The 26,056-nt window shown below is 43.8% G+C and overlaps 1 protein-coding gene across 2 annotated transcripts in view; it reads left to right on the top strand.

Annotated features, from left to right (window-relative positions):
* Positions 1-25,825, top strand: part of LOC135504018 (rho guanine nucleotide exchange factor 25-like) — a 105,452-nt gene extending 79,627 nt beyond the window's left edge. Inside the window, exons 4-16 of one of the 2 annotated variants that reach the window (XM_064922263.1) lie at positions 53-174; positions 6,836-6,902; positions 7,483-7,586; positions 7,680-7,749; positions 15,818-15,907; positions 16,411-16,503; positions 17,269-17,319; positions 17,540-17,617; positions 18,130-18,321; positions 18,921-19,101; positions 20,563-20,807; positions 21,917-22,066; positions 23,447-25,825. In XM_064922263.1, coding sequence (XP_064778335.1) covers positions 53-174; positions 6,836-6,902; positions 7,483-7,586; positions 7,680-7,749; positions 15,818-15,907; positions 16,411-16,503; positions 17,269-17,319; positions 17,540-17,617; positions 18,130-18,321; positions 18,921-19,101; positions 20,563-20,807; positions 21,917-22,066; positions 23,447-23,578 — 1,575 coding nt within the window. In that variant the 3' untranslated portion in view covers positions 23,579-25,825. The remainder of the gene's footprint in view (positions 1-52; positions 175-6,835; positions 6,903-7,482; positions 7,587-7,679; positions 7,750-15,817; positions 15,908-16,410; positions 16,504-17,268; positions 17,320-17,539; positions 17,618-18,129; positions 18,322-18,920; positions 19,102-20,562; positions 20,808-21,916; positions 22,067-23,446) is intronic. The other variant, XM_064922264.1, reaches the window with a different exon arrangement.
* The last annotated feature ends 231 nt before the right edge of the window (positions 25,826-26,056 follow it).

Here is a 26,056-nt window from a genome sequence, read left to right as displayed (position 1 = left end):
CGGACCACAGCTTATATCATAACCCTATTCCCTGTCCCATCTGTTTGACCAGGATACTCAGTCCACCAATGTCTATCCAGATGACAACGTCTCGGTATTGATGGACAACACCCCCAGCCAATCATCAGCGGCTGACAGTGAGGAGGAGAGGAGGAGTGCCTTAGAGAAGAGCATGTAAGTGACTCAACTGTAATTACACAACACTGCCCTTACTACCCCTTACTCTAAAACTGACCAAAGTTTGATGTACAACACAGCATTTCCATGAGCATCATGTATGGCTGCAAACAATTATCTTAAAGGGGCAATCTGCAGTTGAAACAATTACAAATGGGTTCACCCCACCACTGTTTTGGTGAAGGATTGTCCATTTGGAAGACCCATTTGCGACCAAGCTTTAAATTCCTGACTGATGTCTTGAGATGTTGCTTCAATATATCCACATTATTTTCCTTCCTCATGATGTAATCTATTTTGTGAAGTGCACCAGTCCCTCCTGCATTAAAGCACCTCCACAACATGATGCTGCCACCCCCGTGCTTCACGATTGGGATGGTGTTCTTTGGCTTGCAAGCCTCCCCCTTTTTCATCCAAACATAACGATGGTCATTATGGCCAAGCAGTTCTATTTTTGTTTCATCAGACCAGAGGACATTTCTCCAGAAAGTACAATCTTTATCCCCATGTGCAGTTGCCAACCGTAGTCTGGCTTTTTTTATGGCGGTTTTGGAGCAGTGGCTTCTATCTTGCTGAGCAGACTCTCAGGTTATGTTTATATAGGACTTGTTTTACTGTGGATATAGATACTTTGTACTTGTTTCCTACAGCATCTTCACAAGGTCCTTTGCTGTTGTTCTGGGATTGATTTGCACTTTTCGCACCAAAGTACGTTCATCTCTAGGAGACAGAACGCGCCTCCTTCCTGAGCGGTATGACGGCTGCGTGGTCCCATGGTGTTTATACTAGCGTACTATTGTTTGTACAGATGAACGCGGTACCTTCAGGCGTTTGGAAATTGCTCCTAAGGATGAACCAGACTTGTGGAGGTCTTGTCAGGATTTGGCCAGGGTTGTTCCGGGTTTTGGTCACTAGATGCCCCCATTGTGCTTTTTGACCTTATGTTTTTTCCCTTGTTCCCCATTATTATTTGCACCTGTGCCTCGTTTTCCCTGATTGTATTTAAACCCTTAGTTTCCCTCAGTTCTGTGCTCTGTGTTTGTATGTTAGCACCCAGCCCTAGTGTTCTGTGTATTCTTGTCGATTCCGGTGGATGCTCTTGTGGAATTCTGTTTTTGTTTTTGAGTATCTCTTGAGGCTTTTTTGTGCTATTCCTACCACCTTTTGGATTTGCCATTTTTGTATTGAAGGACTTCTCCTTTTTACTTTATTAAATACACCGTCTTAAGTACTGCTGTGTCTGCCTCATCTTCTGGGTTCTGCTGACTATTCGTGGCTCAGTTGGTTAAGTGACTGTTTCTCTCACCGGAGACCCGGTTTCGTAACCGGGTCCTGACAGAAACACAGAGCCAAAAATGAACCCAGAGGCAGCCAGTTCCCAGGACCTTTTTGCCATGCTGTCCCACCACCAGGAGACTGTCCAACGCCACGAAGCCGCCCTGGTTCAGCAAGAGGCCTTAATGGCTAGACATTCTCATCTTCTGTCGGAGATGCTGACTTCCATTAAGCAAATATCTGATCGTCTTACCCCGGCAACAGTTCCCGTCCCAGTACCTCAGATTCACGTACCCATGGCAGTTAACCCCCTGGCTGAACCTCGTCTTCCACCTCCCCAACGGTTCTCAGGTGATCCAAGTGCTTGTAAAGGGTTTCTCACCCAATGTTCTCTCTCCTTTGAGCTACAACCCTCGTCGTTTCCCACCGACCGGTCTAAGATCGCTTATATCATCACCCTGCTGTCGGAAAAAGCCCTGGCCTGGGCTACTGCTGTGTGGGATGCCCATAGTTCCTGCTGTGCCAGCTACTCTGCCTTTGCTGAGGAATTCAAACGAGTGTTTCAAGGCCCAAGCAGTGGTTCTGACTCAGCAAAACAGCTCCTGACTCTCCACCAAGGTTGGCGCAGCGTGACGGACTATGCCATCCAGTTCCGCACGGTGGCAGCAGCAAGTGGCTGGAACAACGAGGCGCTCACGGTGTGCTTTCTGAAAGGCTTTTCCGACACTATCCAAGATGAACTGGCCACTCGGGAACCACCGGACAATCTCGAGTCCCTGATCAAGTTGGCCTCACGCATTGACCAGCGTCTGAGAGAGAGAGAACTCAACCGTAGACCTCTAGCCCCTATCAGTCCCAGCTCCGAGTCCCCACCTTTATCCTCGCTGGCTCCATCGGAACCCATGCAGATTGGACGCATCTCCCAGACTGAGAGAGACCGCCGGATGAGGGAGCGACGCTGTCTATATTGCGGCAAACCGGGCCATTTCCGTTCCACGTGTCCCGGGCTCCAGGGAAACGCTCTGTCCCGTACAGACCGGGGGGAACTGTAACGGGAAACATAACCTCCTCCCATCCGTCCAACTCCCGTCTGCTCATTCCAGTCACCCTCTCCTGGGACAACCACAAGCTTCACCTTCAAGCCTTGGTAGACTCTGGAGCCGCAGGTAACTTCATGGATGGTGTCTGGGTGAAGGAGAATGGCATTCCCTCTGAACCTCTAAGTGAACCCATGAGGGTCACTACATTGGATGGAAGCCCTTTGGGATCTGGACTTGTCACTCATGTCACTACCTCCTTGCGACTTTCAGTTTCACAACATCAGGAATTGATGAACTTTCCTTTGATCTCCTGTTCCGAGTTCCCTCTCGTCCTTGGATACCCCTGGCTTCACAGCCATAACCCTCACATCGACTGGTCTGTGGGCACTATCAAGCAGTGGGGTCCTACGTGCCAAGCTACTTGTATTTTCCAGAATTCCCCGAGTTCTACTCCCAAGTCTTTAGAATCCATCGACCTGACCCGAGTTCCCGAGTGTTACCATGACCTCAAACTGGTGTTTAGCAAACAGAGGGCCACCATGCTACCACCCCATAGATCTTACGATTGCCCCATCGACCTGTTTCCGGGCACTTGCCCCCAGGGGTCGGATCTTTTCCCTATCTCCACCCGAACGAGCTGCTATGGATACCTACATCAAGGACGCTCTGGAAGCAGGCCTCATGCGTCCATCCACCTCCCCGGCGGGAGCAGGGTTTTTCTTTGTGGCCAAGAAAGACGGTGGATTACGTCCTTGCGTCGACTACCGGGGACTCAATGCCATAACCGTCCGTAACCGTTACCCGCTACCCCTTATGGCCACAGCCTTCGAGCTGCTCCAGGAAGCAGTTGTTTTCACTAAGCTTGACCTGCGGAACGCATACCATCTTGTGCGGATCAGACCTGGTGACGAGTGGAAGACCGCTTTCAACACGCCTACTGGTCACTATGAATACTTGGTGATGCCCTTCGGCCTGACCAACGCCCCAGCGGTGTTCCAAGCGCTCATAAACGATGTGCTTAGGGATATGCTTAACATATTTGTGTTCGTTTACTTGTATGACATCCTCATCTTTTCAAGCTCCCTTCAAGAACACACTAAGCATGTCAGACAAGTACTCAAACGCCTCCTGGACAGCCATCTGTACGTTAAGCCGGAAAAATGTGAATTCCATTCATCCCGAGTACAATTCCTGGGATTTGTAGTGGAACCCGGTCGAGTCCAAATGGACCCCAGGAAGGTAGGGGCGGTAGCGGATTGGCCCACCCCAAATCCGTTAAGGAAGTTCAGCGTTTCCTGGGCTTCACAAACTTTTACCGCAAGTTCATCAAGAACTTCAGCTTGGTGGCAGCCCCTCTCTCAGCTTTAACCAAGGGTGGCAATGCAAGGTTTTTGTGGGGAAGAGAAGCTGAGACGGCCTTCCAAGGACTCAAGCAGCGCGTTCTCTCTGCTCCCATCCTGATACTACCGACTACGGATGAACCATTTGTGGTGGAGGTAGACGCATCAGAGGTTGGTGTTGGAGCTGTCCTGTCTCAGAGGGGTGAAGACAAGAATCTTCATCCGTGCGCTTTCTTCTCACACCGGCTTACCCCGACTGAGAGGAACTACGATGTGGGGGATCGTGAACTCCTAGCGGTTAAGATGGCATTGAAGGAATGGAGACACTGGCTCGAGGGGGCTTCTCACCCGTTTCAAGTGCTTACGGACCACAAAAATCTGGAGTATATCCAGCAGGCGAAGCGGTTGAACTCTAGACAAGCTAGATGGTCTCTTTTCTTCAATCGATTCCAGTTTATCCTCACCTATCGGCCCGGGTCGAAGAATCTCAAACCGGATGCCCTGTCCCGAGTCTACGCTCCTGCCATTCGAGATGACATGGACATGCCTGTCCTTCCTGCTGCTAAGATTGTGGCTCCGATCTCGTGGCAAGTTGAGGATACCGTGAGACGTGCTCAAGCTAGCGAACCGGACCCGAAAGGAGGTCCTGCCAATCGGTTGTTTGTCCCCAAGGCAGTGAGGACTCAGGTCCTTCTGTGGGGGCACTCCTCTCGCCTCACCTGTCATCCGGGCGTAGGTCGCACCTTGGAGTTCATCCAGCGTAAGTTCTGGTGGCCTACCATAAGAGAAGACGTTGCCACTTTCGTCAATGCCTGTCCCGTGTGCTGCCAGGGCAAATCTTCCCACCTCCGCCCTCAAGGACTCCTTCACCCTTTACCTGTTCCCCACAGACCCTGGTCCCATATCTCATTGGACTTTATTACTGGACTTCCTCCATCCCATGGCAATACTACTATCCTAGTCAAAATCGACAGGTTTTCAAAGGCGGCCAGGTTCGTCCCTCTGACTAAGTTACCTTCTGCCAAGGAAACGGCTGAGTTGGTAATTAATCATGTGTTCCGAGTCTTCGGCATTCCTCAAGATATGGTTTCTGACAGAGGTCCCCAGTTCGCCTCAAGGTTTTGGAAGGCCTTCTGCCAACTCATGGGGGCTTCTGCCAGTCTATCTTCAGGGTACCATCCGGAGTCCAACGGCCAAACAGAGAGGATGAATCAAGAGCTGGAAACCACCCTCCGATGTATGACTCGTGACAACCCGTCCACATGGTCATCCTTTATTGTTTGGGCCGAATACGCGCACAACACCTTGCGCTCCTCCTCCACTGGTATGTCCCCGCACGAGTGTCAGTTTGGCTATGCTCCTCCATTGTTCCCGGACCAGGAGGCAGAAGTCAGAGTGCCTTCAGCCTTGAAGTTCGTCAGACGCTGTCGGCTTATGTGGAGGAAGACCCGTCTTAATCTTATGCGTTCCTCACAGAGGTACCAACAACAAGCCAACAGACGTCGCCGTCCCGGGCCTACCCTGCGCCCCGGCCAGAGAGTCTGGCTCTCCACAAGAGACTTACCTCTACGGGTGGAGTCTCGCAAGCTGTCCCAAAAATACATCGGTCCCTTCAAGGTTGCCAGGAGAGTTAACCCAGTGTCTTATCGCCTACACTTACCCAGATCCCTTAAGATTAATCCCACATTTCACATTTCATTGTTAAAACCTGTTGTTTTTTCTCCCCTTGTCCCGGCAGACAGACCTCCCCCTCCGCCTCGTGTCATTGGAGGCCAGCCGGCTTATACCGTCCATCGGATACTGGATTCCCGCCGGGTGCAGCGGTCCTGGCGGTATCTGGTGGACTGGGAAGGCTACGGTCCCGAGGAGCGCTCCTGGGTTCCTGCCAAAGACATCCTGGACCCTGACCTCATTCGTCAGTTCAGGGCTCTCCACCCTGAGAGAGCTGGTAGGAACGTCAGGAGCCGTTCCTAGGGTGGGGATTCTGTCAGGATTTGGCCAGGGTTGTTCAGGGTTTTGGTCACTAGATGCCCCCATTGTGCTTTTTGACCTTATGTTTTTTTCCCTTGTTCCCCATTATTATTTGCACCTGTGCCTCGTTTCCCCTGATTGTATTTAAACCCTTAGTTTCCCTCAGTTCTGTGCTCTGTGTTTGTATGTTAGCACCCAGCCCTAGTGTTCTGTGTATTCTTGTCGATTCCGGTGGATGCTCTTGTGGAATTCTGTTTTTGTTTTTGAGTATCTCTTGAGGCTTTTTTGTGCTATTCCTACCACCTTTTGGATTTGCCATTTTTGTATTGAAGGACTTCTCCTTTTTACTTTATTAAATACACCGTCTTAAGTACTGCTGTGTCTGCCTCATCTTCTGGGTTCTGCTGACTATTCGTGGCTCAGTTGGTTAAGTGACTGTTTCTCACTCCGGAGACCCAGGTTCGTAACCGGGTCCTGACAGGTCTACAATATTTTTTCTGAGATCTTGGCTGATTTCTTTTGATTTTCCCATGATGCCAAGCAAAGAGGCACTGAGTTTGAAGGTAGGCCTTGAAATACATCCACAGGGACACCTCCAATTGACTCTAATGATGTCAATTAGCCTATCAGAAGCTTCTAAAGCCGTGACATCATTTTCTGCAATTTTCCAAGCTGTTTAAAGGCACAGTCAACTTAGTGTATGTAAACTTCTGACCCACTGGATTGGTGGTACGGTGAATTATAAGTGAAATCTATCTATAAACAATTGTTGTAAACATTTATTGTGTCATGCACAAAGTAGATGTCCTAACCAACTTGTCAAAACTATAGTTTGTTAACCAGAAATCTGTGGAGTGGTTAAAAAACTAGTTTTAATGACTCCAACATAAGTGTATGTAAACTTCTGACTTATTTTAAAAGTCGAAAAATGTATGTAACATCTGCAGATTGCCCCTTTAAACAGACAGGACTGTTTGGAAAGACTTTTCATTGATGGGGATGACCAACAGTTAGTATTGTCTCTCTGTCCAGGTACGTACTGAAGGAACTCCTAGAGACAGAGAAAGTGTATGTGGAAGACCTGGGGTGCATAGTAGAGGTGAGAATACAGTATTAGAACCATTTCCAGGGACAGTGATATCGACAGCGGCAGCAGAAACCACCGTTTCACTGCTGGAGTTTGAAATCTGTCAACATTTGTATCAACCAAGGCAGAAGAAGAACCGGCACCCATTTATTCAATGATTTGGCCTGGAAATCATTGTCAACGCAACACCTTCAATTTCTTTCAACACAGCTTTGTCTGGCTCCAAAAACAGACATTTATTTTATTGGGTTTGATTTTATTAATATATATATTAGTATCGTGTTACAAAACTATTAATCTGACAGAGTTTGATATATTCTAGGTGAAGAAATTGAAGTCTTCAGACAGTTATTTTTGGCCCAGTGATGTTATGGCAACATAATACCGACCTGCCTATGTTTGGAAAGCTTTTCCAAGTCAGAAATAGTTGTTTTCCAGGTAATTAGGTATGTACAGTATATGTGGCGGAACTGCATAGACTTTAGCTCAAAAGGTTAACACAGTCTTGTTGTGTGCAGGAGACCTGGGCTTGAATCCCAGTCAGTAAGTACAGGATATGAGATCTGAGGTTGGGTGTATGTTTCCTGTACAGGGCTACATGGTCACTATGACTAGTAAAGGTATACCAGCCGACATGAAGGGAAAAGACAAGATCGTGTTCGGAAACATTCATCAAATTTTCGACTGGCATAAAGAGTGAGTATCGGAGATACTGTACAGTGTGTGTGTGTGTGTGTGTGTGTGTGTGTGTGTGTGAGTGGTGTTTGTAACCTGTCTCTCTCTCTCTAGCTACTTCATGGGCGAGCTGGAGAAATGTATAGCAGAACCAGAGAGACTGGCCCAACTTTTCATAAAGCATGTGAGTCTACACACACGGACACACACAGACACACACACGGACACACATGGACACACACACAAGCACATGGACACACACAGATACAGGTGTGTCCTGTGTCCATTTGGAGTCTGTTGAGGTATAACGCTGTAAGGAAACACATGAAAAGCTCCTGTTTATCCACCAACACATCTCTGTATTTCAGCTGCTAGAATTCGACCCCTCTCTTGCACTCGCACCCTCACACACACACACGTTTCCCCCTCCACTTCCTTGTTGTTGATACCAAGGATTTCAGACCTGCCTGTGTTTTCCTAGCCACAGACAGGCTGGCTAGCATCTTGACCAGCCCAGACAGAACCGGTCAGTCAGGAAACGTGTGTGTGGCTGGACCGAGCGGTCAGGAAGCATGTGGAGAAAAACAGCTGCAGTTTGAAGAAGCAAACAGAAAAAAGCCACATGAATAAGAATCCGTAATAATAAACACTTGACTAGACTCTTTGATATGGTGGCTATTTTCCTCCGGCCCTAAAGATGTGTCACGCCCTGGTCGAAATATATTGTGTTTGTCTTTATTTGGTCAGGCCAGGGTGTGACATGGGTTTATTGTGGTGTGTTTTGTCTTGGGGTTTTGTTAGGTATTGGGTGTGTGGTTTAGTGGGGGTATCTAGCATAGTCTATGTGTTACAAATCCCTTTTGGCCCGACAGTCTAGGGGGGATGGTAATGAGACTCGTAACATAACTCATGCAAATTATTATTGTGACAAAGGAAAAGTGTGAACGAAATAAGCACGACAACTGAAATCTACCGTCAAACTCTAGGTTTATTTATAAACACACGGTAATGGGGGGAGCAGGAAAAGGGGCTGAGCTGGACCCAAGGAAAGAAACAATAAGTATTCAAAAACACCCCTAAGCTAGACTAGCCTACTTTAACAACAGCTAACTAACTAACCAAAAATACAGTGGGTGGTCCGCCCAGTTCTAACTAGTGTATTTAACAAAGTTCACCTACGGGTAGTGTATGCCCATGGGCGACTTGTCTTGGTTTCCCCTTTTCCACCAGCAATCAAACACAAACACCATAACCAAAAACAATACTCACAGGTGATGACAAAGTGCTATGGGTGCTTAAACAAAAGAGAGGTTACGACACAAAGCGAGAGTGAACCACAGAGACCTACAGACATGGCATTTACAGAGAGATTGAGCTGAGCTGAGCTGGGCTCTAGAACAAACAAATGGGGTTTTTAAACCATGGGGAAAGAACTGTGATAGGTTTAGGAAATATGAGGAGGTGTGTCTTCTGATTGATGATTGATTGGGGAGTGATGATTTTCACCTGTGAGGGGAGAAGGAGAGAAAAGAAACACACACACAGGATACACACACACACAGGATAACTGTATCCGTAACACTATGGCTGTCTGGAGTGGTTCTCAATCAGAGGCAGTTGTTTATCGTTGTCTCTGATTGGGAACCATATTTAGGCAGCCATATTCTTTGAGTATTTTGTGGGTGATTGTTCCTGTCTCTGTGTTTACCAGATAGGCTGTATAGGTTTTCATGTTCGTTCTTTGTTTTGTTCGTTATTTCATGTCTAGTTCATTTTTATTAAAGAACATGAATAACCACCACGCTGCATTTTGGTCCGCTTCCTTCGACAGACGAGAACCGTTACAAGATGACTATATCTGTACTGTATCTGGTCGATAAACTGCTGATCAAGAGAGATTTTTTTACTGAGCGGTCCCAAATATACTGGTCAAAAATATAAACGCAACAGGTAAAGTATTGGTCCCAAGTTTCATGAGCTGAAATTTAAGATCCCAGTAATGTTCCATTCACACACAAAAAGCATATTTCTGTGAAGTCTTGTATGCAAATTTGTTTACATCCCTGAAGGCGAGCATTTCTCCTTTGCCAAGATAATCCATCCACCTGACAGGTGTGGCATATCAAGAAGCTGATTCAACAGCATTATCATTACACAGGTGCACCTTGTGCTGGGGACAATAAAAGGCCACTCTAAAATGTGCAGTTTTGTCTCACAACACAATGCCAGAGACGTCTCAAGTTTGTGCAATTGGTATGCTGACTGGAATGTCCACCAGAGCTGTTGCCAGAGAATTGAATGTTAATTTATCTACCATAAACCACCTCCAACGTCGTTTTAGAGAATTTGGCAGCACGTCCGACTGGCATCACAACCGCACACCACACGTTTGGGTTGTGTAGGCGAGCGGTTGCTGATGTCAATGTTGTGAATCGAGTGTCCCATGGTGGCAGTGGAGTTATGGTATGAGCAGAGCAGGCATAAGCTACGGACAACAAACACAATTGCATGTGAACTGTTGACTATTCGAATGCACAGAGATACCGTGAGGAGATCCTGAGGCCCATTGTCAGGCCATTCATCCGCTGCCATCACCTCATGTTTCAGCATGATCATGCACAGCCCCATTTAGCAAGGATCTGTATACAATTGCTGGAAGCTGAAAATGCCCCAGTTCTTTCATGACCTGCATACTCACCAGACATGTCACCCATTGAGCATGTTCGGGATGCTCTGAATCGAAGTGTACCGTTGCCACCAATATCCAGCAACTTTGCAAAGCCATTTGAAGAGGAGTGGGAAAAAAATTCACAGGCCACAATCAACAGCCTGATCAACTCTATGTGAAGGAGATGTGTCGCGCTGCATGAGGCAAATGGTGGTCACACCAGACACTGACTGGTTTTCTGATCCACGCCCCTTTATTTAATGTATCTGGGACTACAGTAACAGATGCATATCTGTATTCCCAGTCATGTGAAATCCATAGATTAGGGCCTAATTAATTTATTTAAATTTACTGATTTGTCTGTATAAACTGTAACTCAGTAAAATGATTGCATTCATAATTTTGTTCAGCATACCAACAAGACCGTAAATACACATCTTGAAGCAACCACATACAGTGGGGAGAACAAGTATTTGATACACTGCCGATTTTGCAGGTTTTCCTACTTACAAATGTATGTAGAGGTCTGTAATTTTTATCATAGGTACACTTCAACTGTGAGAGACAGAATCTAAAACAAAAATCCATAAAATCACATGATTTTTAAGAAATTGTTACAACTCTCAACAACACATTGACTGCAGTGTTTCATCCTCACAGCCTCCTAGCCCCCTGGCCCATAGACATCCTGTAAATCCCCCACCTGCCTGGTCTCCAGGATGCAGAGATAATGAGCTTCAGAAGAATTGCTAGGTCGAAGGTAGAGTTAGGTTGCTCTGCTGTCAAAGGCTCTGGTTATGTGGAGGATAGCAGGACAGCATTGTGGGTACATTATACATATCTTCATTCACAGGTAACTCCAGTACTGCTTACACACACACACACACACACACACACACACACACACACACACACACACACACACACACACACACACACACACACACACACACACACACACACACACACACGCCCAGGTTTTCCACAGCTGTTCTTCTTTCATCTGACAATTAGTCACACTGGAGGTAGAGAGGTAGAGAGAGAAGAGAGAGAAGGGAGAGAGAGTATGTGAGAGAAATAGAGGAAGAGAGAAAGAGTTTCGCTTAAAGACAAATAATTGTTTCTTTGTTCTGTTCCTCCCTTTTAATTGGTAATGCCTCAGAGATAGATTCCAGATACATTTTTGCCAGTCAAACAGACATATTAATTTGTGCTAAAAGAGAGAGATACGTTTTGTCAAATAAGGTCGATTTCTGAAGTTTTGTTACCTTCCATTTTGTAACCTCCTCATTTTACAAACCCTTAGTTTTGTAACCTCCTCATTTTACAAACCCTTGTTTTTGTAATCTCCTCATTTTGTAAACCCTTGGTTTTGTAACCTCCTCATTTTACAAACCCTTGGTTTTGTAACCTCCTCATTTTACAAACCCTTGGTTTTGTAACCTCCTCATCATTTTACAAACCCTTGGTTTTGTAACCTCCCCTCATTTTACAAACCCTTGGTTTTGTAACCTCCATTTTACAAACCCTTGGTTTTGTAACAAAACCCTTGGTTTTGTAACCTCATTTTACAAACACTTGGTTTTACAAACCCTTGGTTTTGTAACCTCCTCATTTTACAAACCCTTGGTTTTGTAACCTCCTCATTTTTTGTAAACCCTTTTTTGTAAAACCCTTGGTTTTGTAACCTCATTTTAAAACCCTTGGTTTTGTAACCTCCTCATTTTACAAACCCTTTTTTGTAAATTTTACCCCTTGGTTTTGTAACCTCATTTTTTGTACAAACCCTTGGTTTTGTAACCTCCTCATTTTACAAACCCTTGGTTTTGTAACCTCCTCATTTTACAAACCCTTGGTTTTGTAACCTCCTCATTTTACAAACCCTTGGTTTTGTAACCTCCTCATTTTACAAACCCTTGGTTTTGTAACCTCCTCATTTTACAAACCCTTGGTTTTGTAACTCCTCATTTTGTAAACCCTTGGTTTTGTAACCTCCTCATTTTTGGTTTTGTACAAACCCTTGGTTTTGTAACCTCTCATTTTACAAACCCTTGGTTTTGTAACATTTTACAAACCCTTGGTTTTGTAACCTCCTCATTTTACAAACCCTTGGTTTTGTAACCTCCTCATTTTACAAACCCTTGGTTTTGTAACCTCCAAACCCTTGGTTTTGTAACATTTTGTAAACCCTTGGTTTTGTAACCTCCTCATTTTACAAACCCTTGGTTTTGTAACCTCCTCATTTTACAAACCCTTGGTTTTGTAACCTCCTCATTTTAAACAAACCCTTGGTTGGTTTTTTTGTAAATTTTACAAACCCTTGGTTTTGTAACCTCCAAACCCTTGGTTTTGTAACCTCCTCATTTTACAAACCCTTGGTTTTGTAACCTCCTCATTTTACAAACCCTTGGTTTTGTAACCTCCTCATTTTACAAACCCTTGGTTTTGTAACCTCTTTATTTTACAAACCCTTGGTTTTGTAACCTCCTCATTTTGTAAACCCTTGGTTTTGTAACCTCCTCATTTTACAAACCCTTGGTTTTGTAACCTCCTCATTTTACAAACCCTTGGTTTTGTAACCTCCTCATTTTACAAACCCTTGGTTTTGTAACCTCCTCATTTTACAAACCCTTGGTTTTGTAACCTCCTCATTTTGTAAACCCTTGGTTTTGTAACCTCCTCATTTTACAAACCCTTGGTTTTGTAACCTCCTCATTTTACAAACCCTTGGTTTTGTAACCTCCTCATTTTACAAACCCTTGGTTTTGTAACCTCCTCATTTTGTAAACCCTTGGTTTTGTAACCTCCTCATTTTACAAACACTTGGTTTTATAACCTCCTCATTTTGTAAACCCTTGGTTTTGTAACCACCTCATTTTACAAACACTTGGTTTTATAACCTCCTCATTTTGGTTTTGTAAACCCTTGGTTTTGTATTTTACAAACCTCCTCATTTTACAAACCCTTGGTTTTGTAACCTCCTCATTTTACAAACCCTTGGTTTTGTAACCTCCTCATTTTACAAACACTTGGTTTTATAACCTCCTCATTTTGTAAACCCTTGGTTTTGTAACCTCCTCATTTTACAAACCCTTAGTTTTGTAACCTCCTCATTTTACAAACCCTTGGTTTTGTAACCTCCTCATTTTACAAACCTTTGGTTTTGTAACCTCCTCATTTTACAAACCCTTGGTTTTGTAACCTCCTCATTTTACAAACCCTTGGTTTTGTAACCTCCTCATTTTACAAACCCTTGGTTTTGTAACCTCCTCATTTTACAAACCCTTGGTTTTGTAACCTCCTCATTTTGTAAACCCTTGGTTTTGTAACCTCCTCATTTTACAAACCCTTGGTTTTGTAACCTCCTCATTTTACAAACCCTTGGTTTTGTAACCTCCTCATTTTACAAACCCTTGGTTTTGTAACCTCCTCATTTTACAAACCCTTGGTTTTGTAACCTCCTCATTTTACAAACCCTTGGTTTTAGTAACCTCCTCATTTTACAAACCCTTGGTTTTGTAACCTCCTCATTTTGTAAACCCTTGGTTTTGTAACCTCCTCATTTTACAAACCCTTGGTTTTGTAACCTCTTCATTTTGTAAACCCTTGGTTTTGTAACCTCCTCATTTTACAAACCCTTGGTTTTGTAACCTCCTCATTTTACAAACCCTTAGTTTTATAACCTCCTCATTTTACAAACCCTTGATTTTGTAACCTCTTTATTTTACAAACCCTTGGTTTTGTAACCTCCTCATTTTGTAAACCCTTGGTTTTGTAACCTCCTCATTTTACAAACCCTTGGTTTTGTAACCTCCTCATTTTACAAACCCTTGGTTTTGTAACCTCCTCATTTTACAAACACTTGGTTTTGTAACCTCCTCATTTTACAAACCCTTGGTTTTGTAACCTCCTCATTTTGTAAACCCTTGGTTTTGTAACCTCCTCATTTTACAAACCCTTGGTTTTGTAACCTCCTCATTTTACAAAGCCTTGGTTTTGTAACCTCCTCATTTTGTAAACCGTTGGTTTTGTAACCTTCTCATTTTACAAACCCTTGGTTTTGTAACCTCCTCATTTTACAAACCCTTGGTTTTGTAACCTCCTCATTTTACAAACCCTTGGTTTTATAACCTCCTCATTTTACAAACACTTGGTTTTGTAACCTCTTCATTTTACAAACCCTTGGTTTTGTAACCTCCTCATTTTGTAAACCCTTGGTTTTGTAACCTCCTCATTTTACAAACCTTTGGTTTTGTAACCTCCTCATTTTACATACCCTTGGTTTTGTAACCTCCTCATTTTACAAACCCTTGGTTTTGTAACCTCCTCATTTTTCAAACCCTTGGTTTTGTAACCTCCTCATTTTGTAAACCCTTAGTTTTGTAACCTCCTCATTTTACAAACCCTTGGTTTTGTAACCTCCTCATTTTACAAACCCTTGGTTTTGTAACCTCCTCATTTTACAAACACTTGGTTTTATAACCTCCTCATTTTGTAAACCCTTGGTTTTGTAACCACCTCATTTTACAAACACTTGGTTTTATAACCTCCTCATTTTGTAAACCCTTGGTTTTGTAACCACCTCATTTTACAAACACTTGGTTTTATAACCTCCTCATTTTGTAAACCCTTAGTTTTGTAACCTCCTCATTTTACAAACCCTTGGTTTTGTAACCTCCTCATTTTACAAACCCTTGGTTTTGTAACCTCCTCATTTTACAAACACTTGGTTTTATAACCTCCTCATTTTGTAAACCCTTGGTTTTGTAACCTCCTCATTTTACAAACCCTTAGTTTTGTAACCTCCTCATTTTGTAAACCCTTGGTTTTGTAACCTCCTCATTTTACAAACCTTTGGTTTTGTAACCTCCTCATTTTACAAACCCTTGGTTTTGTAACCTCCTCATTTTACAAACCCATGGTTTTGTAACCTCCTCATTTTACAAACCCTTGGTTTTGTAACCTCCTCATTTTACAAACCCTTGGTTTTGTAACCTCCTCATTTTACAAACCCTTGGTTTTGTAACCTCCTCATTTTACAAACCCTTGGTTTGGTAACTTCCTCATTTTGTAAACCCTTGGTTTTGTAACCTCCTCGTGGGATGAATCCTTAAGCTCTTACAGCAGTGTTTTCCATTACTGTGTGGGCCTATTTAGAATCTAAAGCTATTGTTAACTGTGTTGTATATTGAAGCAATAAGGCCAGAGGGGGTGTGGTATATGGCCAATATACCACGGCTAAGGGCTGTTCTTAGGCACGACACAACGCAGCCATTAATCACAAACTCCGGAGGAGCCTTATTGCTATTATAAACTGGTTACCAACATATTTAGAGCAGTAAAAATACATGCTTTGTCATACCCGTGATATACCATGGCTTTCAGCAATTCAGAAATCAGGGCTTGAACCACCCAGGTCAAAATCACAGGCTTGCAACACAATAAACTTCTGTTTTGATAATATTTTGAATCTAGTTCAATATGTTCAAAGCAGTTATAGATAGTGCTGTGTGCTGTACTGTTTATTTTCTGATATGTTAAATTGCCATACGGTTGATTGTCGGTGCGTATGTTTTTATTACAGGAGAGGCGTCTCCACATGTACGTGGTTTATTGTCAGAATAAACCCAAGTCGGAACACATTGTCTCTGAGTACATCGAGACCTACTTCCAGGTTAGTATCTCTTAGCAGACATAGAGCTAAGTCCACCATACATCACTGTTATCTTACTGAAGCTCTCGTTCCAAAAATACAATTCAGTTTTATTAGACTGCTTTTGCTGGAATGTTATTTCCTTTTGTGGTAATGGCAGGTTTGGTTTTAGTAACATAGTATGTCACGTGGGAATAATGCTATGCTTTGTAGATGTGGTCATGTGAAGGTAATAACATGTCATATTGATGGGTGGTTGTGGTAGTGAAGGCAGGTCAAATTAATAATACATGCTTGAGGACATGTCTGTGTGTGTGTCCCGATGCCATATCATACACTATGTAATTATGCCATATTGGATCTTGTAGGAATGCAATGTTGTGGTTGGTCGTATTAATGACATTTTGAGGTGTATCATATTGATAAACACTGAATTAACAAAACGTTAAGAACAGCATCCTAATATTGAGTTGCACCATCCGCCCAACACCCCCATCAACCCTTTTGTGTGTTGGACCTATCAGGAGCTGAGACAACATCTGGGTCACAGACTACAACTCAATGACCTGCTGATCAAACCAGTTCAGAGGATCATGAAGTACCAGCTGCTGCTCAAGGTGACACACACGTACAGTACACGCACACACGCAGGCACGCGCACGCACGCATGTAGACACACACACACACGTGCAGTATACGCACACACACAGGCACGCGCACGCATGTAGACACACACACACACGTACAGTATATGCACACATACGCATGTAGACACACACACACACACACGGACAGATATACAGTACATGCATGCACAGACACACAGACACAATGACACACACACAATGACACACACACACAGACACAGACGCACACACACAATGACACACAGACACACAGACACACAGACACACACACACACAATGACACACAGACACACAGACACACAGACAAAGACACACAGACAAACACACAATTACAGCGAGTTATTTTTGCTTGTACATTTTTATTTTGACCTCTTCTGTAAGTAAATACTGGCCGGTAACAGGAGTATATGAAGATAGTTGCTCAACGAAACCTCATATTTGATGCGTAACAAAAGTATTTTGACATTATAACACTTGCAGAGCTGAGTAATGAGAGTTTGAATTGTAACTTCCTGGGCGTTAGAGAGGAGACACGTCATACTCATTGTCAACATCTCTAAAGCACGGATACTGGGGCAATGAACATGGTCATACAACTATCACCTAGTGCCAAGCTTGTACTCTCTCTGGTATTCAAATGAATCTGAGAAACTGAGAAAGCATCTTCCAGATGTCCTCACCTTACATTACATTGACTGGAACTCTCCTGACTCCATGCTGCATTTATGTGAACAGGACTTCCTCAAGTATTACACCAAAGCTGGGATGGACACAGAAGAACTGGAGGTGGGTGTTCTGATGCAGATCCTGCTGTTATTACACCGTTTCTACCATGCATCTACATCTACTAGTTCTCTAGGAACAGGCAACTACTAGAGCATGTGAGGCTCTGTGTTATTTTGTTCTCTCTAGTCAAACAACCTGTATTCAAGATTTGCTAGTTTTAAGGATCTCTCTCTCTCTCTCTCTCTCACACACACACACACACACACACACACACACACAGAAAGCGGTAGAGGTGATGTGCTTTGTGCCCAAACGCTGCAATGACATGATGAACGTGGGACGCCTGCAGGGCTTTGAGGTAAGGCATTGGAATTTAGGGCTCAGTTTAATCTGTATCGTGGAACTTCAGCGCCATTGAAATGTAAAGGCAATGTTCCCGTGTTAGCCAAGACTGCCGACACGTTAAACGTTGAGTATGTCAGCTCAATTGGAAATGATCTTCACATTTCTATAGCGATGAACTTCCGCGGCACAAATTGAATCAAGCCCTAGGTCTCTCTTTAAAATAGTTCTCACAATTGATGTACTGCACTGTAAGCCAGTGTTTCCCAAACCTCTTCTGAAGTAACTCCAGGCCCAGCCAGTCAATTTATTTGATGTATTCCAGAACTAGAACTGTTGATTCAAGTAATGAGGGGTTAGGTGATTAGGTGATCATTTGAATCAGGTCTGCTAGTTCTGGAAAACATCAAGTCACTGGCTGGGGGATCAAGCAGAGGTCCGCTACAAGCCATATAGTAAACCTCTATCCTCTATTCATCCTGTGTCTCCTCTCTCCATCTCTCCCTCCATCCTTCCTTTTGTCCCCAGGGTAAGATCACGGCGCAGGGGAAGCTGCTCCAGCAGGACACCTTCACAGTGATGGAACAGGACAGCAGCTTTCTGTCCCGAGCCAAGGAGAGGCGGGTCTTCCTGTTTGAACAGCTGGTCATCTTCAGCGAGCCAATCGACAGGAAGAAAGGGTTCTCACTTCCTGGTTACACCTTCAAGTGCAGCATCAAGGTGGGTCTCTTCTCTTCTTCTAATTCTTCTTCTATTCTCTTATTTAATTTCAGATTAGTTTGAATGCAGAAACTTCAATTAAAGTTAGAAACAAAACAATAAAATGTGACTGTAATTAGCTACACTGGCATAGCCAGTCAGTGTAAACAAACTAAATGTTTGTCCAAATCTAACGTTGTGTACCAATTACATAACCACCAGCAGTCCGAGACACATGGACAGGGTTGTGAGTGTTCTTGGAAGTCTCTGAAGCATCTGTGTCTGGTCTTTGTTCAGTGTTGGTGAGGTATTTAATGACTTGCTCTCCTCCACCAGATGGAGGTCAGATGTGGTCTTTTCCAGGTGGATGGAACATTACAGGAATGTTCAGATAGATATGCATCACGTAGAACAAATATGATTGGAATAAGTAATCGTGCCAACTCTATTAATCCCATCAGTAACGTTTCCAGGTTTTCCAGAAATTTGGGTTTGAGGATTCACGGATTCCTTCCTTATTCCAGAAAATCTTCCATCCAGGATTTCTGGAAAACCTGGGAATTGTGGTTAAGTAATCAGAATTGTGCCACTCTACTGCATACACCTGCGATGTGTTCCAGGTGAGCTGTCTGGGTGTGGAGGCTCCAGTGGAGGGGGAGGTGGACCGCCTGGTGCTGACGTCACGGGGAACTGATGGGAGCGTGGTGCGCTATGTGCTGCAGGCCGCCTCCCCAGAGGTCTGCAGGGCCTGGGGCCATGATGTGGGACAGATCCTGGAGACCCAGAGGAACTTCCTCAACGGTGGGATGGAAAAACACAACAGCTTTACTTTCAGGATTCATATCTAGACTGCCAACATGCTCAATGGTAGGGCTGCAGACCCAGATAGACAAAACCAAACAGTAAACAACCACGTACAAGTTACTCACGTCTGGCCCTTCGGCTTAAGCTCAACTTCCTCAAATGGTCCGATTGGAGACAAACTGATGGCAAAACAAACCTTTACCAGTCACACGTCTGATGTTTAGACCTTTCAGCTTTCTTGCCACTTATGCAATGTGAGCACTGAGCAGTGGGACCAAGTCGTTGTTTTACAAGTCACAAGTCTCAAGTCTTAGCCATCAAGTCCCAAGTCAAGACCGACAAGTCTCAAGTCAAGTTTCAAGTCCTAAACTTTGAGTTTTGAGTCCTAAACAAGTCATAATGTGCTCTTCACCAAATGTAATACTATTTCATATTTTTAACAAGAGTAAAAGTTAGTACATTACATTTACGCAAGTCATGAATGCTTTTACAAATATATTTTTATTACTTTCCAAATAAACGTTATATTTCCATGGAAATACATGGGTAGCCATGAGAAAGACCCGCCCCTCCCATTGCGATCGAGGATTGTGGTGCAATCGGGTGATTGCAATTGGCTTGTACAGAATCGCCCAACCTTACACGCACACACACCCTCTCTGTGTGTACCAACTGCCTAGCCAGTTCTAGCTCAATCTTGGGTGCAATGATCACGTTCCCGCACTGACTGACTTGATGTAACGTTACGTTAGCCTACATGCTACACTAGCAAAGTTATATATAGCTGTCGGATATATTAGCCACAATGTACCGTTCTTTGTGCAGCTTCAAATGTCAAACAAAGTTGGAAATTGTTGCGCCTCCATCTGTAAATTTCTCCCTGCATGTTTTGCAAGATGCAATCCATTTTTTGTTGATACAGCATCATCTTTGAATCTGAAATGTAGAATTTAGGGTATCATCTTTCTAAGGGCTCCATCTGAATTCACCCGCCGACATTCCTCTGCACTGCCACGCCGAACTTTTCCTCAGCTGGCACAATTTGATTGGCTGCTGTCCAATTCCAACTGTAATCCGTTAAATGAAGAGTTGATGCTCTGCACCCATTATTTAATAGCACATTATTTTTGGGCTTGGGGAGGGTATCAAGTCAGTTCGAGTCAAAAGGCTCAAGTCCAAGTTAAGTCACGAGTCATTGGTATTAAAGTCAAAGTCGAGTTGCAAGTCACCATATTTGTGACTCGAGTCTGACTCGAGTCCAAGTCATGTGACTTGAGTCCACACCTCTGCTGAGCAGTAATGTTAGCCAAAAGCAGTTCAGTATCAAGTCGACTTACACAAACCATAAAACTACAATTTCCAATACTAATAATTTGACCATAGAAAAAACACTTTAAAAATAAAAAAGGTGCCTAGTCTAAGTCCTCTCTCTCCGTCTTCTACCATTCATTCATCCAGCGCTCCAGTCTCCCATTGAGTACCAGCGGAGGGAGAGTAACAGCAAGTCCAACAGCCTGGGCCGGAGCATGAGAGCCCCCCTGTCTGCGGCCAGCGGCCCCCTGCGCCCCCACTCTTCAGCCTCCATCGACCGCCAGTGCCTGCCCTGCCTCCTGTCGTACAACACCTCCCTCCCCACCCTCTACCTGCCCAGCCAGGGGGGAACCTGCCCCCAGGGACCTGGCGAAACAAACACACCCCAGGAGGTAAGGTCACACATTAGAACTGTACACACAGACAAACACACCGGGAGGTAAGGTCACACACATTGCCAGCGGTAAGGGGTCCAGTCACACACACACACACACACACACACACACACACACACACACACACACACACACACACACACACACACACACACACACACACATCAGTGACCTACAGCTGTCAGACACATTGCTTCTGTTTGACCAAAAACAGAGACGCTGCTGTCCCTGTTTAGCTCGCTGGACTGGAATAGGCTCTGGCCACATCCACACTACAGACTATTTTACATAGACCACAACATCCACACTATAGACTACATTACATAGACCACAACATCCACACTATAGACTACATTACATAGACCACAACATCCACACTATAGACTACATTACATAGACCACAACATCCACACTACATACTATATTACATAGACCACAACATCCACGCTCCAGACTACATTACATAGACCACAACATCCACACTACAGACTACATTACATAGACCACAACATCCACACTACAGACTACATTACATAGACCACAACATCCACACTACATACTATATTACATAGACCACAACATCCACGCTCCAGACTACATTACATAGACCACAACATCCACACTACATACTATATTACATAAACCACAACATCCACGCTCCAGACTACATTACATAGACCACAACATCCACGCTCCAGACTACATTACATAGACCACAACATCCACACTACAGACTACATTACATAGACCACAACATCCACACTACAGACTACATTACATAGACCACAACATCCACACTACAGACTACATTACATAGAACACAACATCCACACTACAGACTACATTACATAGACCACAACATCCACACTATAGACTGCATTACATAGACCACAACATCCACACTACAGACTACACAGCATCCACACTACATGTCTAGATCGGGAATCCTTTAATTAATAACCTCATCTGAAAATCTGAAATAATCTGAGATCTCATGACAAACTTTTTTCATGTAACAATAAAGATTAACAATAATTTGTTTGCTCTCAGCTCTCAGTACCTGATGTTTAGTTGTGTTGTGTGTGGTCTTGTGTGTGTGTTTGCAGTCTCCTCTGGTCAGTAGGAACTCCCAGACAACAGTCTCTCAGTCTCACATCCAGCTAGCCTTCACCGACCAGTCTGGCCTGTCTCAGTACTCCAGGACCCAAACCCCCCTGCAGTGCCAAGCTGTGTCCAACGGGCTGTATAGCACACAGGTCTACGCACGTACATACACACACAAACACATGCAAGCACACAGATGCACTCGCACACACACATATATGTGCACATGCACGGACAAGGGTTTGTACAACCCGGTTACCGGGATTTACCGGACAAAATCACTCCCTTTTCTCATGATAAATAACTGTGGGAAACATGTAAGTTATAAAACAATATTTGTATGACCAGCATGGCGTGAAACGGAACTAGCAAATTACAGTGACTTATTATTGCGAATTAAAATTGGAATTAAAATATATTTTTGGGGGGAGGGGTTATCACTAGATTTCACAACATGCCTACCACTTTGAAGATGCAAAATATTTTTCTTTGTAAAACAAACAAGAAATAAGACAAAAAAAACAGAAATCATAACTATTCACCCCCCCCCAAACGCGAGTCAATACTTTGAAGAGCCACCTTTTGCAGCAGCTACAGCTGCAAGCCTCTTGGAGTATATCTCTATAAGCTTGGCACATCTAGCCACTGGGATCTTTGCCCATTCTTCAAGGCAAAACTGCTCCAGCTCCTTCAAGTTGGATGGGTTCTGCAATATTTAAGTCATACCACTGCTTTTCAATTGGATTGATGTCTGGGCTTTGACCAGGCCATTCCAATATATTTAAATGTTTCCCCTTAAACCACTCGAGTGTTGCTTTAGCAGTATGCTTAGGGTTATTGTCCTGCTGGAAGGTGAACCTCCGTCCCAGTCTCAAATCTCTGGAAGAATGAAACAGGTTTCCCTCAAGAATTTCCCTGTATTTAGAGCCATCCATCATTCCTTCAATTCTGACCAGTTTCCCAGTCCCTGCCGATGAAAAACATCCCACAGCATGATGCTGCCACCACCATGCTTCACTGTAGGGAGAGGGTTCTCGGGGTGATGAGAGGTGTTGGGTTTACGCCAGACATAGCATTTTCATTGATGGCCAAAAAGCTACATTTTAGTCTCATCTGACCAGACTACCTTCTTCCATATGTTTGGGGAGTCTCCCACAAGCCTTTTGGCAAACCAAACTTATTTGCTTATTTTTTTCTTTAAGCAATAGCTTTTTTTCTGGCCACTCTTCTGTAAAGCCCAGCTTTGTGGAGTGTATGGCTTAAAGTGGTCCTATGGACAAATACTCCAATCTCCACTGTGGAGCTGATATGGTAACTCATTTGCTAAGCATCTTAGTTCTTTAACATTTCCCCTGAACAGATTTTCTGACATCTAGATTTCTACCACAATGGCTATAGTACGGCATATGCATCTGTTCAAGAGAAAAACAACAACATTAACCTCGTACTAGTTATTTAGGTTACACTTCATTCAGTCTATCAGCATTTCATGTAAAACGTATTTTAAATCTGAGTGTCCTCCTCTCCCCCAGCAGAGAGCAGGAGAGGGCTGCCGTAGCAGAGCGCTGCCTGGTGAGGCTGGACCTCCTCCTGTATCCATCCCTGGTCCCTCAGCTGGCCGGCGCTCCAGCAACCTGGCCCAGCTCAATGAAGATGACCTATGAACCGTGACCGATAGGAGGAAAACTGAGAGGTCATGGACCTCCACAGCTAGTGCAGAGAGAAGCAGGGGGACCTCATCTAGGCCTAACATCTGTTGATGCTATTGTAACTTTAGGGAACTTTTGAAGATGGATGGATGACTCTCTTTATGGAGCAAGGACTAGATGGAGGCTGCTTTTTCAGACTGTTACAGGATGGTTCACTGGCATCATGAGAAAAATATCCCAGGATTCTAATGGAATATACAGTATGGGCTGAAATGATAAACAGTCATTAGATCATTGATCATGTGATGCCAGGTTGAAGACATGTAGCAGCCAGACAGATGATGCGATGGCTGACTGTATGAAGAAAACTCTATGGACATCAGGTATTATGGGGACTGATGACTTTCCTTGTTTTATTGTTAGAGAATGTCTATACAGTATCTATTGTACTGTCTTTCTACAGGCCAGGGGATTTCTTCACAGGGAAATGCCATTGGGGGGTTACTGGAGAAGTGTGTACATACTGCATGTCTGTAAAATGCGTTTGTGCGTGTGTACAGGATAGGCGGTTGCTCTTCTTGTGCCAACATGCTGATTAAAGAACTCCACCCTGAAGAGAAAAGGAGTGTACATCTGAACGACTCTTTCTCCAGCTCACTGCTGGATTCTTCTATCCCTCATTTATAAAGACAACTATTTGTATTTTCAGGCCATTGTTGAAACATGTCATCATTCCTCCACTCAACGGGGCCTACAGTACACTATGTTGCTGTAGTAGACCTTGAGGAGAGAGGGGATGCCAGCTAGATTAATACATTTGATCTGTACATATGTAGAAGTTTGGATTCATCTGCTTTAGAAAATAGCTTTTCTGCTCCTGCCGCAGTGTTTCAAAAAAGACGAGAATGAGAGGACTCCCATGTTCTCTTTTTCTGTTTGACCGAAGCTGGCTCTTGTTTGATCTGAATATTCCATAATATAAAGGGGCGAGGGAGCCCCCTGGAGGCACTATGCAGGAGTGGCATCACCCAGACTCAGTCTTTCCTCAGATTCAGATACAGATGGATTCCTAGGTAAGTTCTCAATTACATACTCCTCACATCCTCTCTCCTCGTCTCCTTCTCAAACCCCATTGGAGGAAATGGTCAGAGGGAAGGGACCCCTGGCTTTCAAATCCAATTCGTTTTGAGAAGGAGAAGAAGAGAGAGGACGAAAGGAGTATGTAATTGAGGTCTTCTCCTTGTGTCCTTTGCTCCCATCCTTTCGCTAAACATCAGAGAGAAAGGGGAGGATTATAAGAGATGAGGAGAGGATGGGAGGAGAGGAAGGAATCGAGCCAGGACTATGAAGAGGTGGCCAGAGAAATGGCCATACCAATGCTTGGGGATAGAGATCAACTGATTTTTCAAATGTATATTTTCTTGACGTCCTCTAGGTACGTCCTAGGAGACATTCATGGGTTGTGTTGAAATATGAAATAAGATGTCACACAGTCGTCTGTCAGTTAAGTCCAATGTTGATGTGCCACAGCTTTCTGCTGTATTTAATCATCTGGCTTTTGCTAATGTACAGTACTACACACCATACTGTTGGCTCGGGCTTACATCTCTTCTTCTAGATAAAGGAGGACAGTTTAGAGACCGCTAACTACTTGGGTTATTGTGTCAGTTGTCAGTTCGTATTGCCACTACAATATTATTACCAACTGTTGTGTTTAACACATCAAATACATGTAGTTGTGATGTTGTGTATTTCAACGCCCAACCTTTCCTCCTATTAATCAAAACAAATAACTGTAAACAGAGACGATAAGAGAAGAGTCTGACATCTAGCATGTCCGCTTTTGGTTAATTCCTCTCTATGACCAGTAAGGCTTCCACATCCAGATAGTAGCCTAACAAGACCTCTGCACCAAAGATCAATGGCTTCAAGTTGCAATGGCACCTCTAGCTAAATCTATTTCAAATATCAGCACAGAGGAGAGCCCTACCGTGATTGTTTCAATTCAGAACACCATCTCATACAAACCCAGAGTACTCAATGACTACGGGGTGGCGTCTGTAAAGTTAAACAGTGAAGACTGTCATATTTCAATGGCAATTTTTGATCTAGCATTTTGTGCATGTGACTTAAATATGAAGGAACACCAGTCCTGAAATTAATATAGATTTAAGAGAGGAAATATGGGTTACAAAGATTACATATTTGACGGAATAGAATCTGTTGTATTATATTAAATAAAGTGAACTTTTTAATTAAGAATTGCCTATTTTTATGTATTTTCTGAAGGTATATTGTCACGTTCTGACCTTTATTTCCTTTATTTTGTATTTATTATTTAGTATGGTCAGGGCGTGAGTTGGGGTGGGCAGTCTATGTCTGATTTTCTATGATTTGGGGATTTCTATGTTTCGGCCTAGTATGGTTCTCAATCAGAGGCAGGTGTCATTTGTTGTCTCTGATTGAGAATCATACTTAGGTAGCCTGGGTTGC

The sequence above is a fragment of the Oncorhynchus masou genome, chromosome 18 (genome assembly GCF_036934945.1).
Source record: "Oncorhynchus masou masou isolate Uvic2021 chromosome 18, UVic_Omas_1.1, whole genome shotgun sequence".
In the NCBI taxonomy this organism is placed as follows: domain Eukaryota; kingdom Metazoa; phylum Chordata; class Actinopteri; order Salmoniformes; family Salmonidae; genus Oncorhynchus; species Oncorhynchus masou.
The sequence above is the reverse complement of the archived record's forward strand: the minus strand, read 5'-3'. Positions and strand labels throughout refer to the sequence as shown.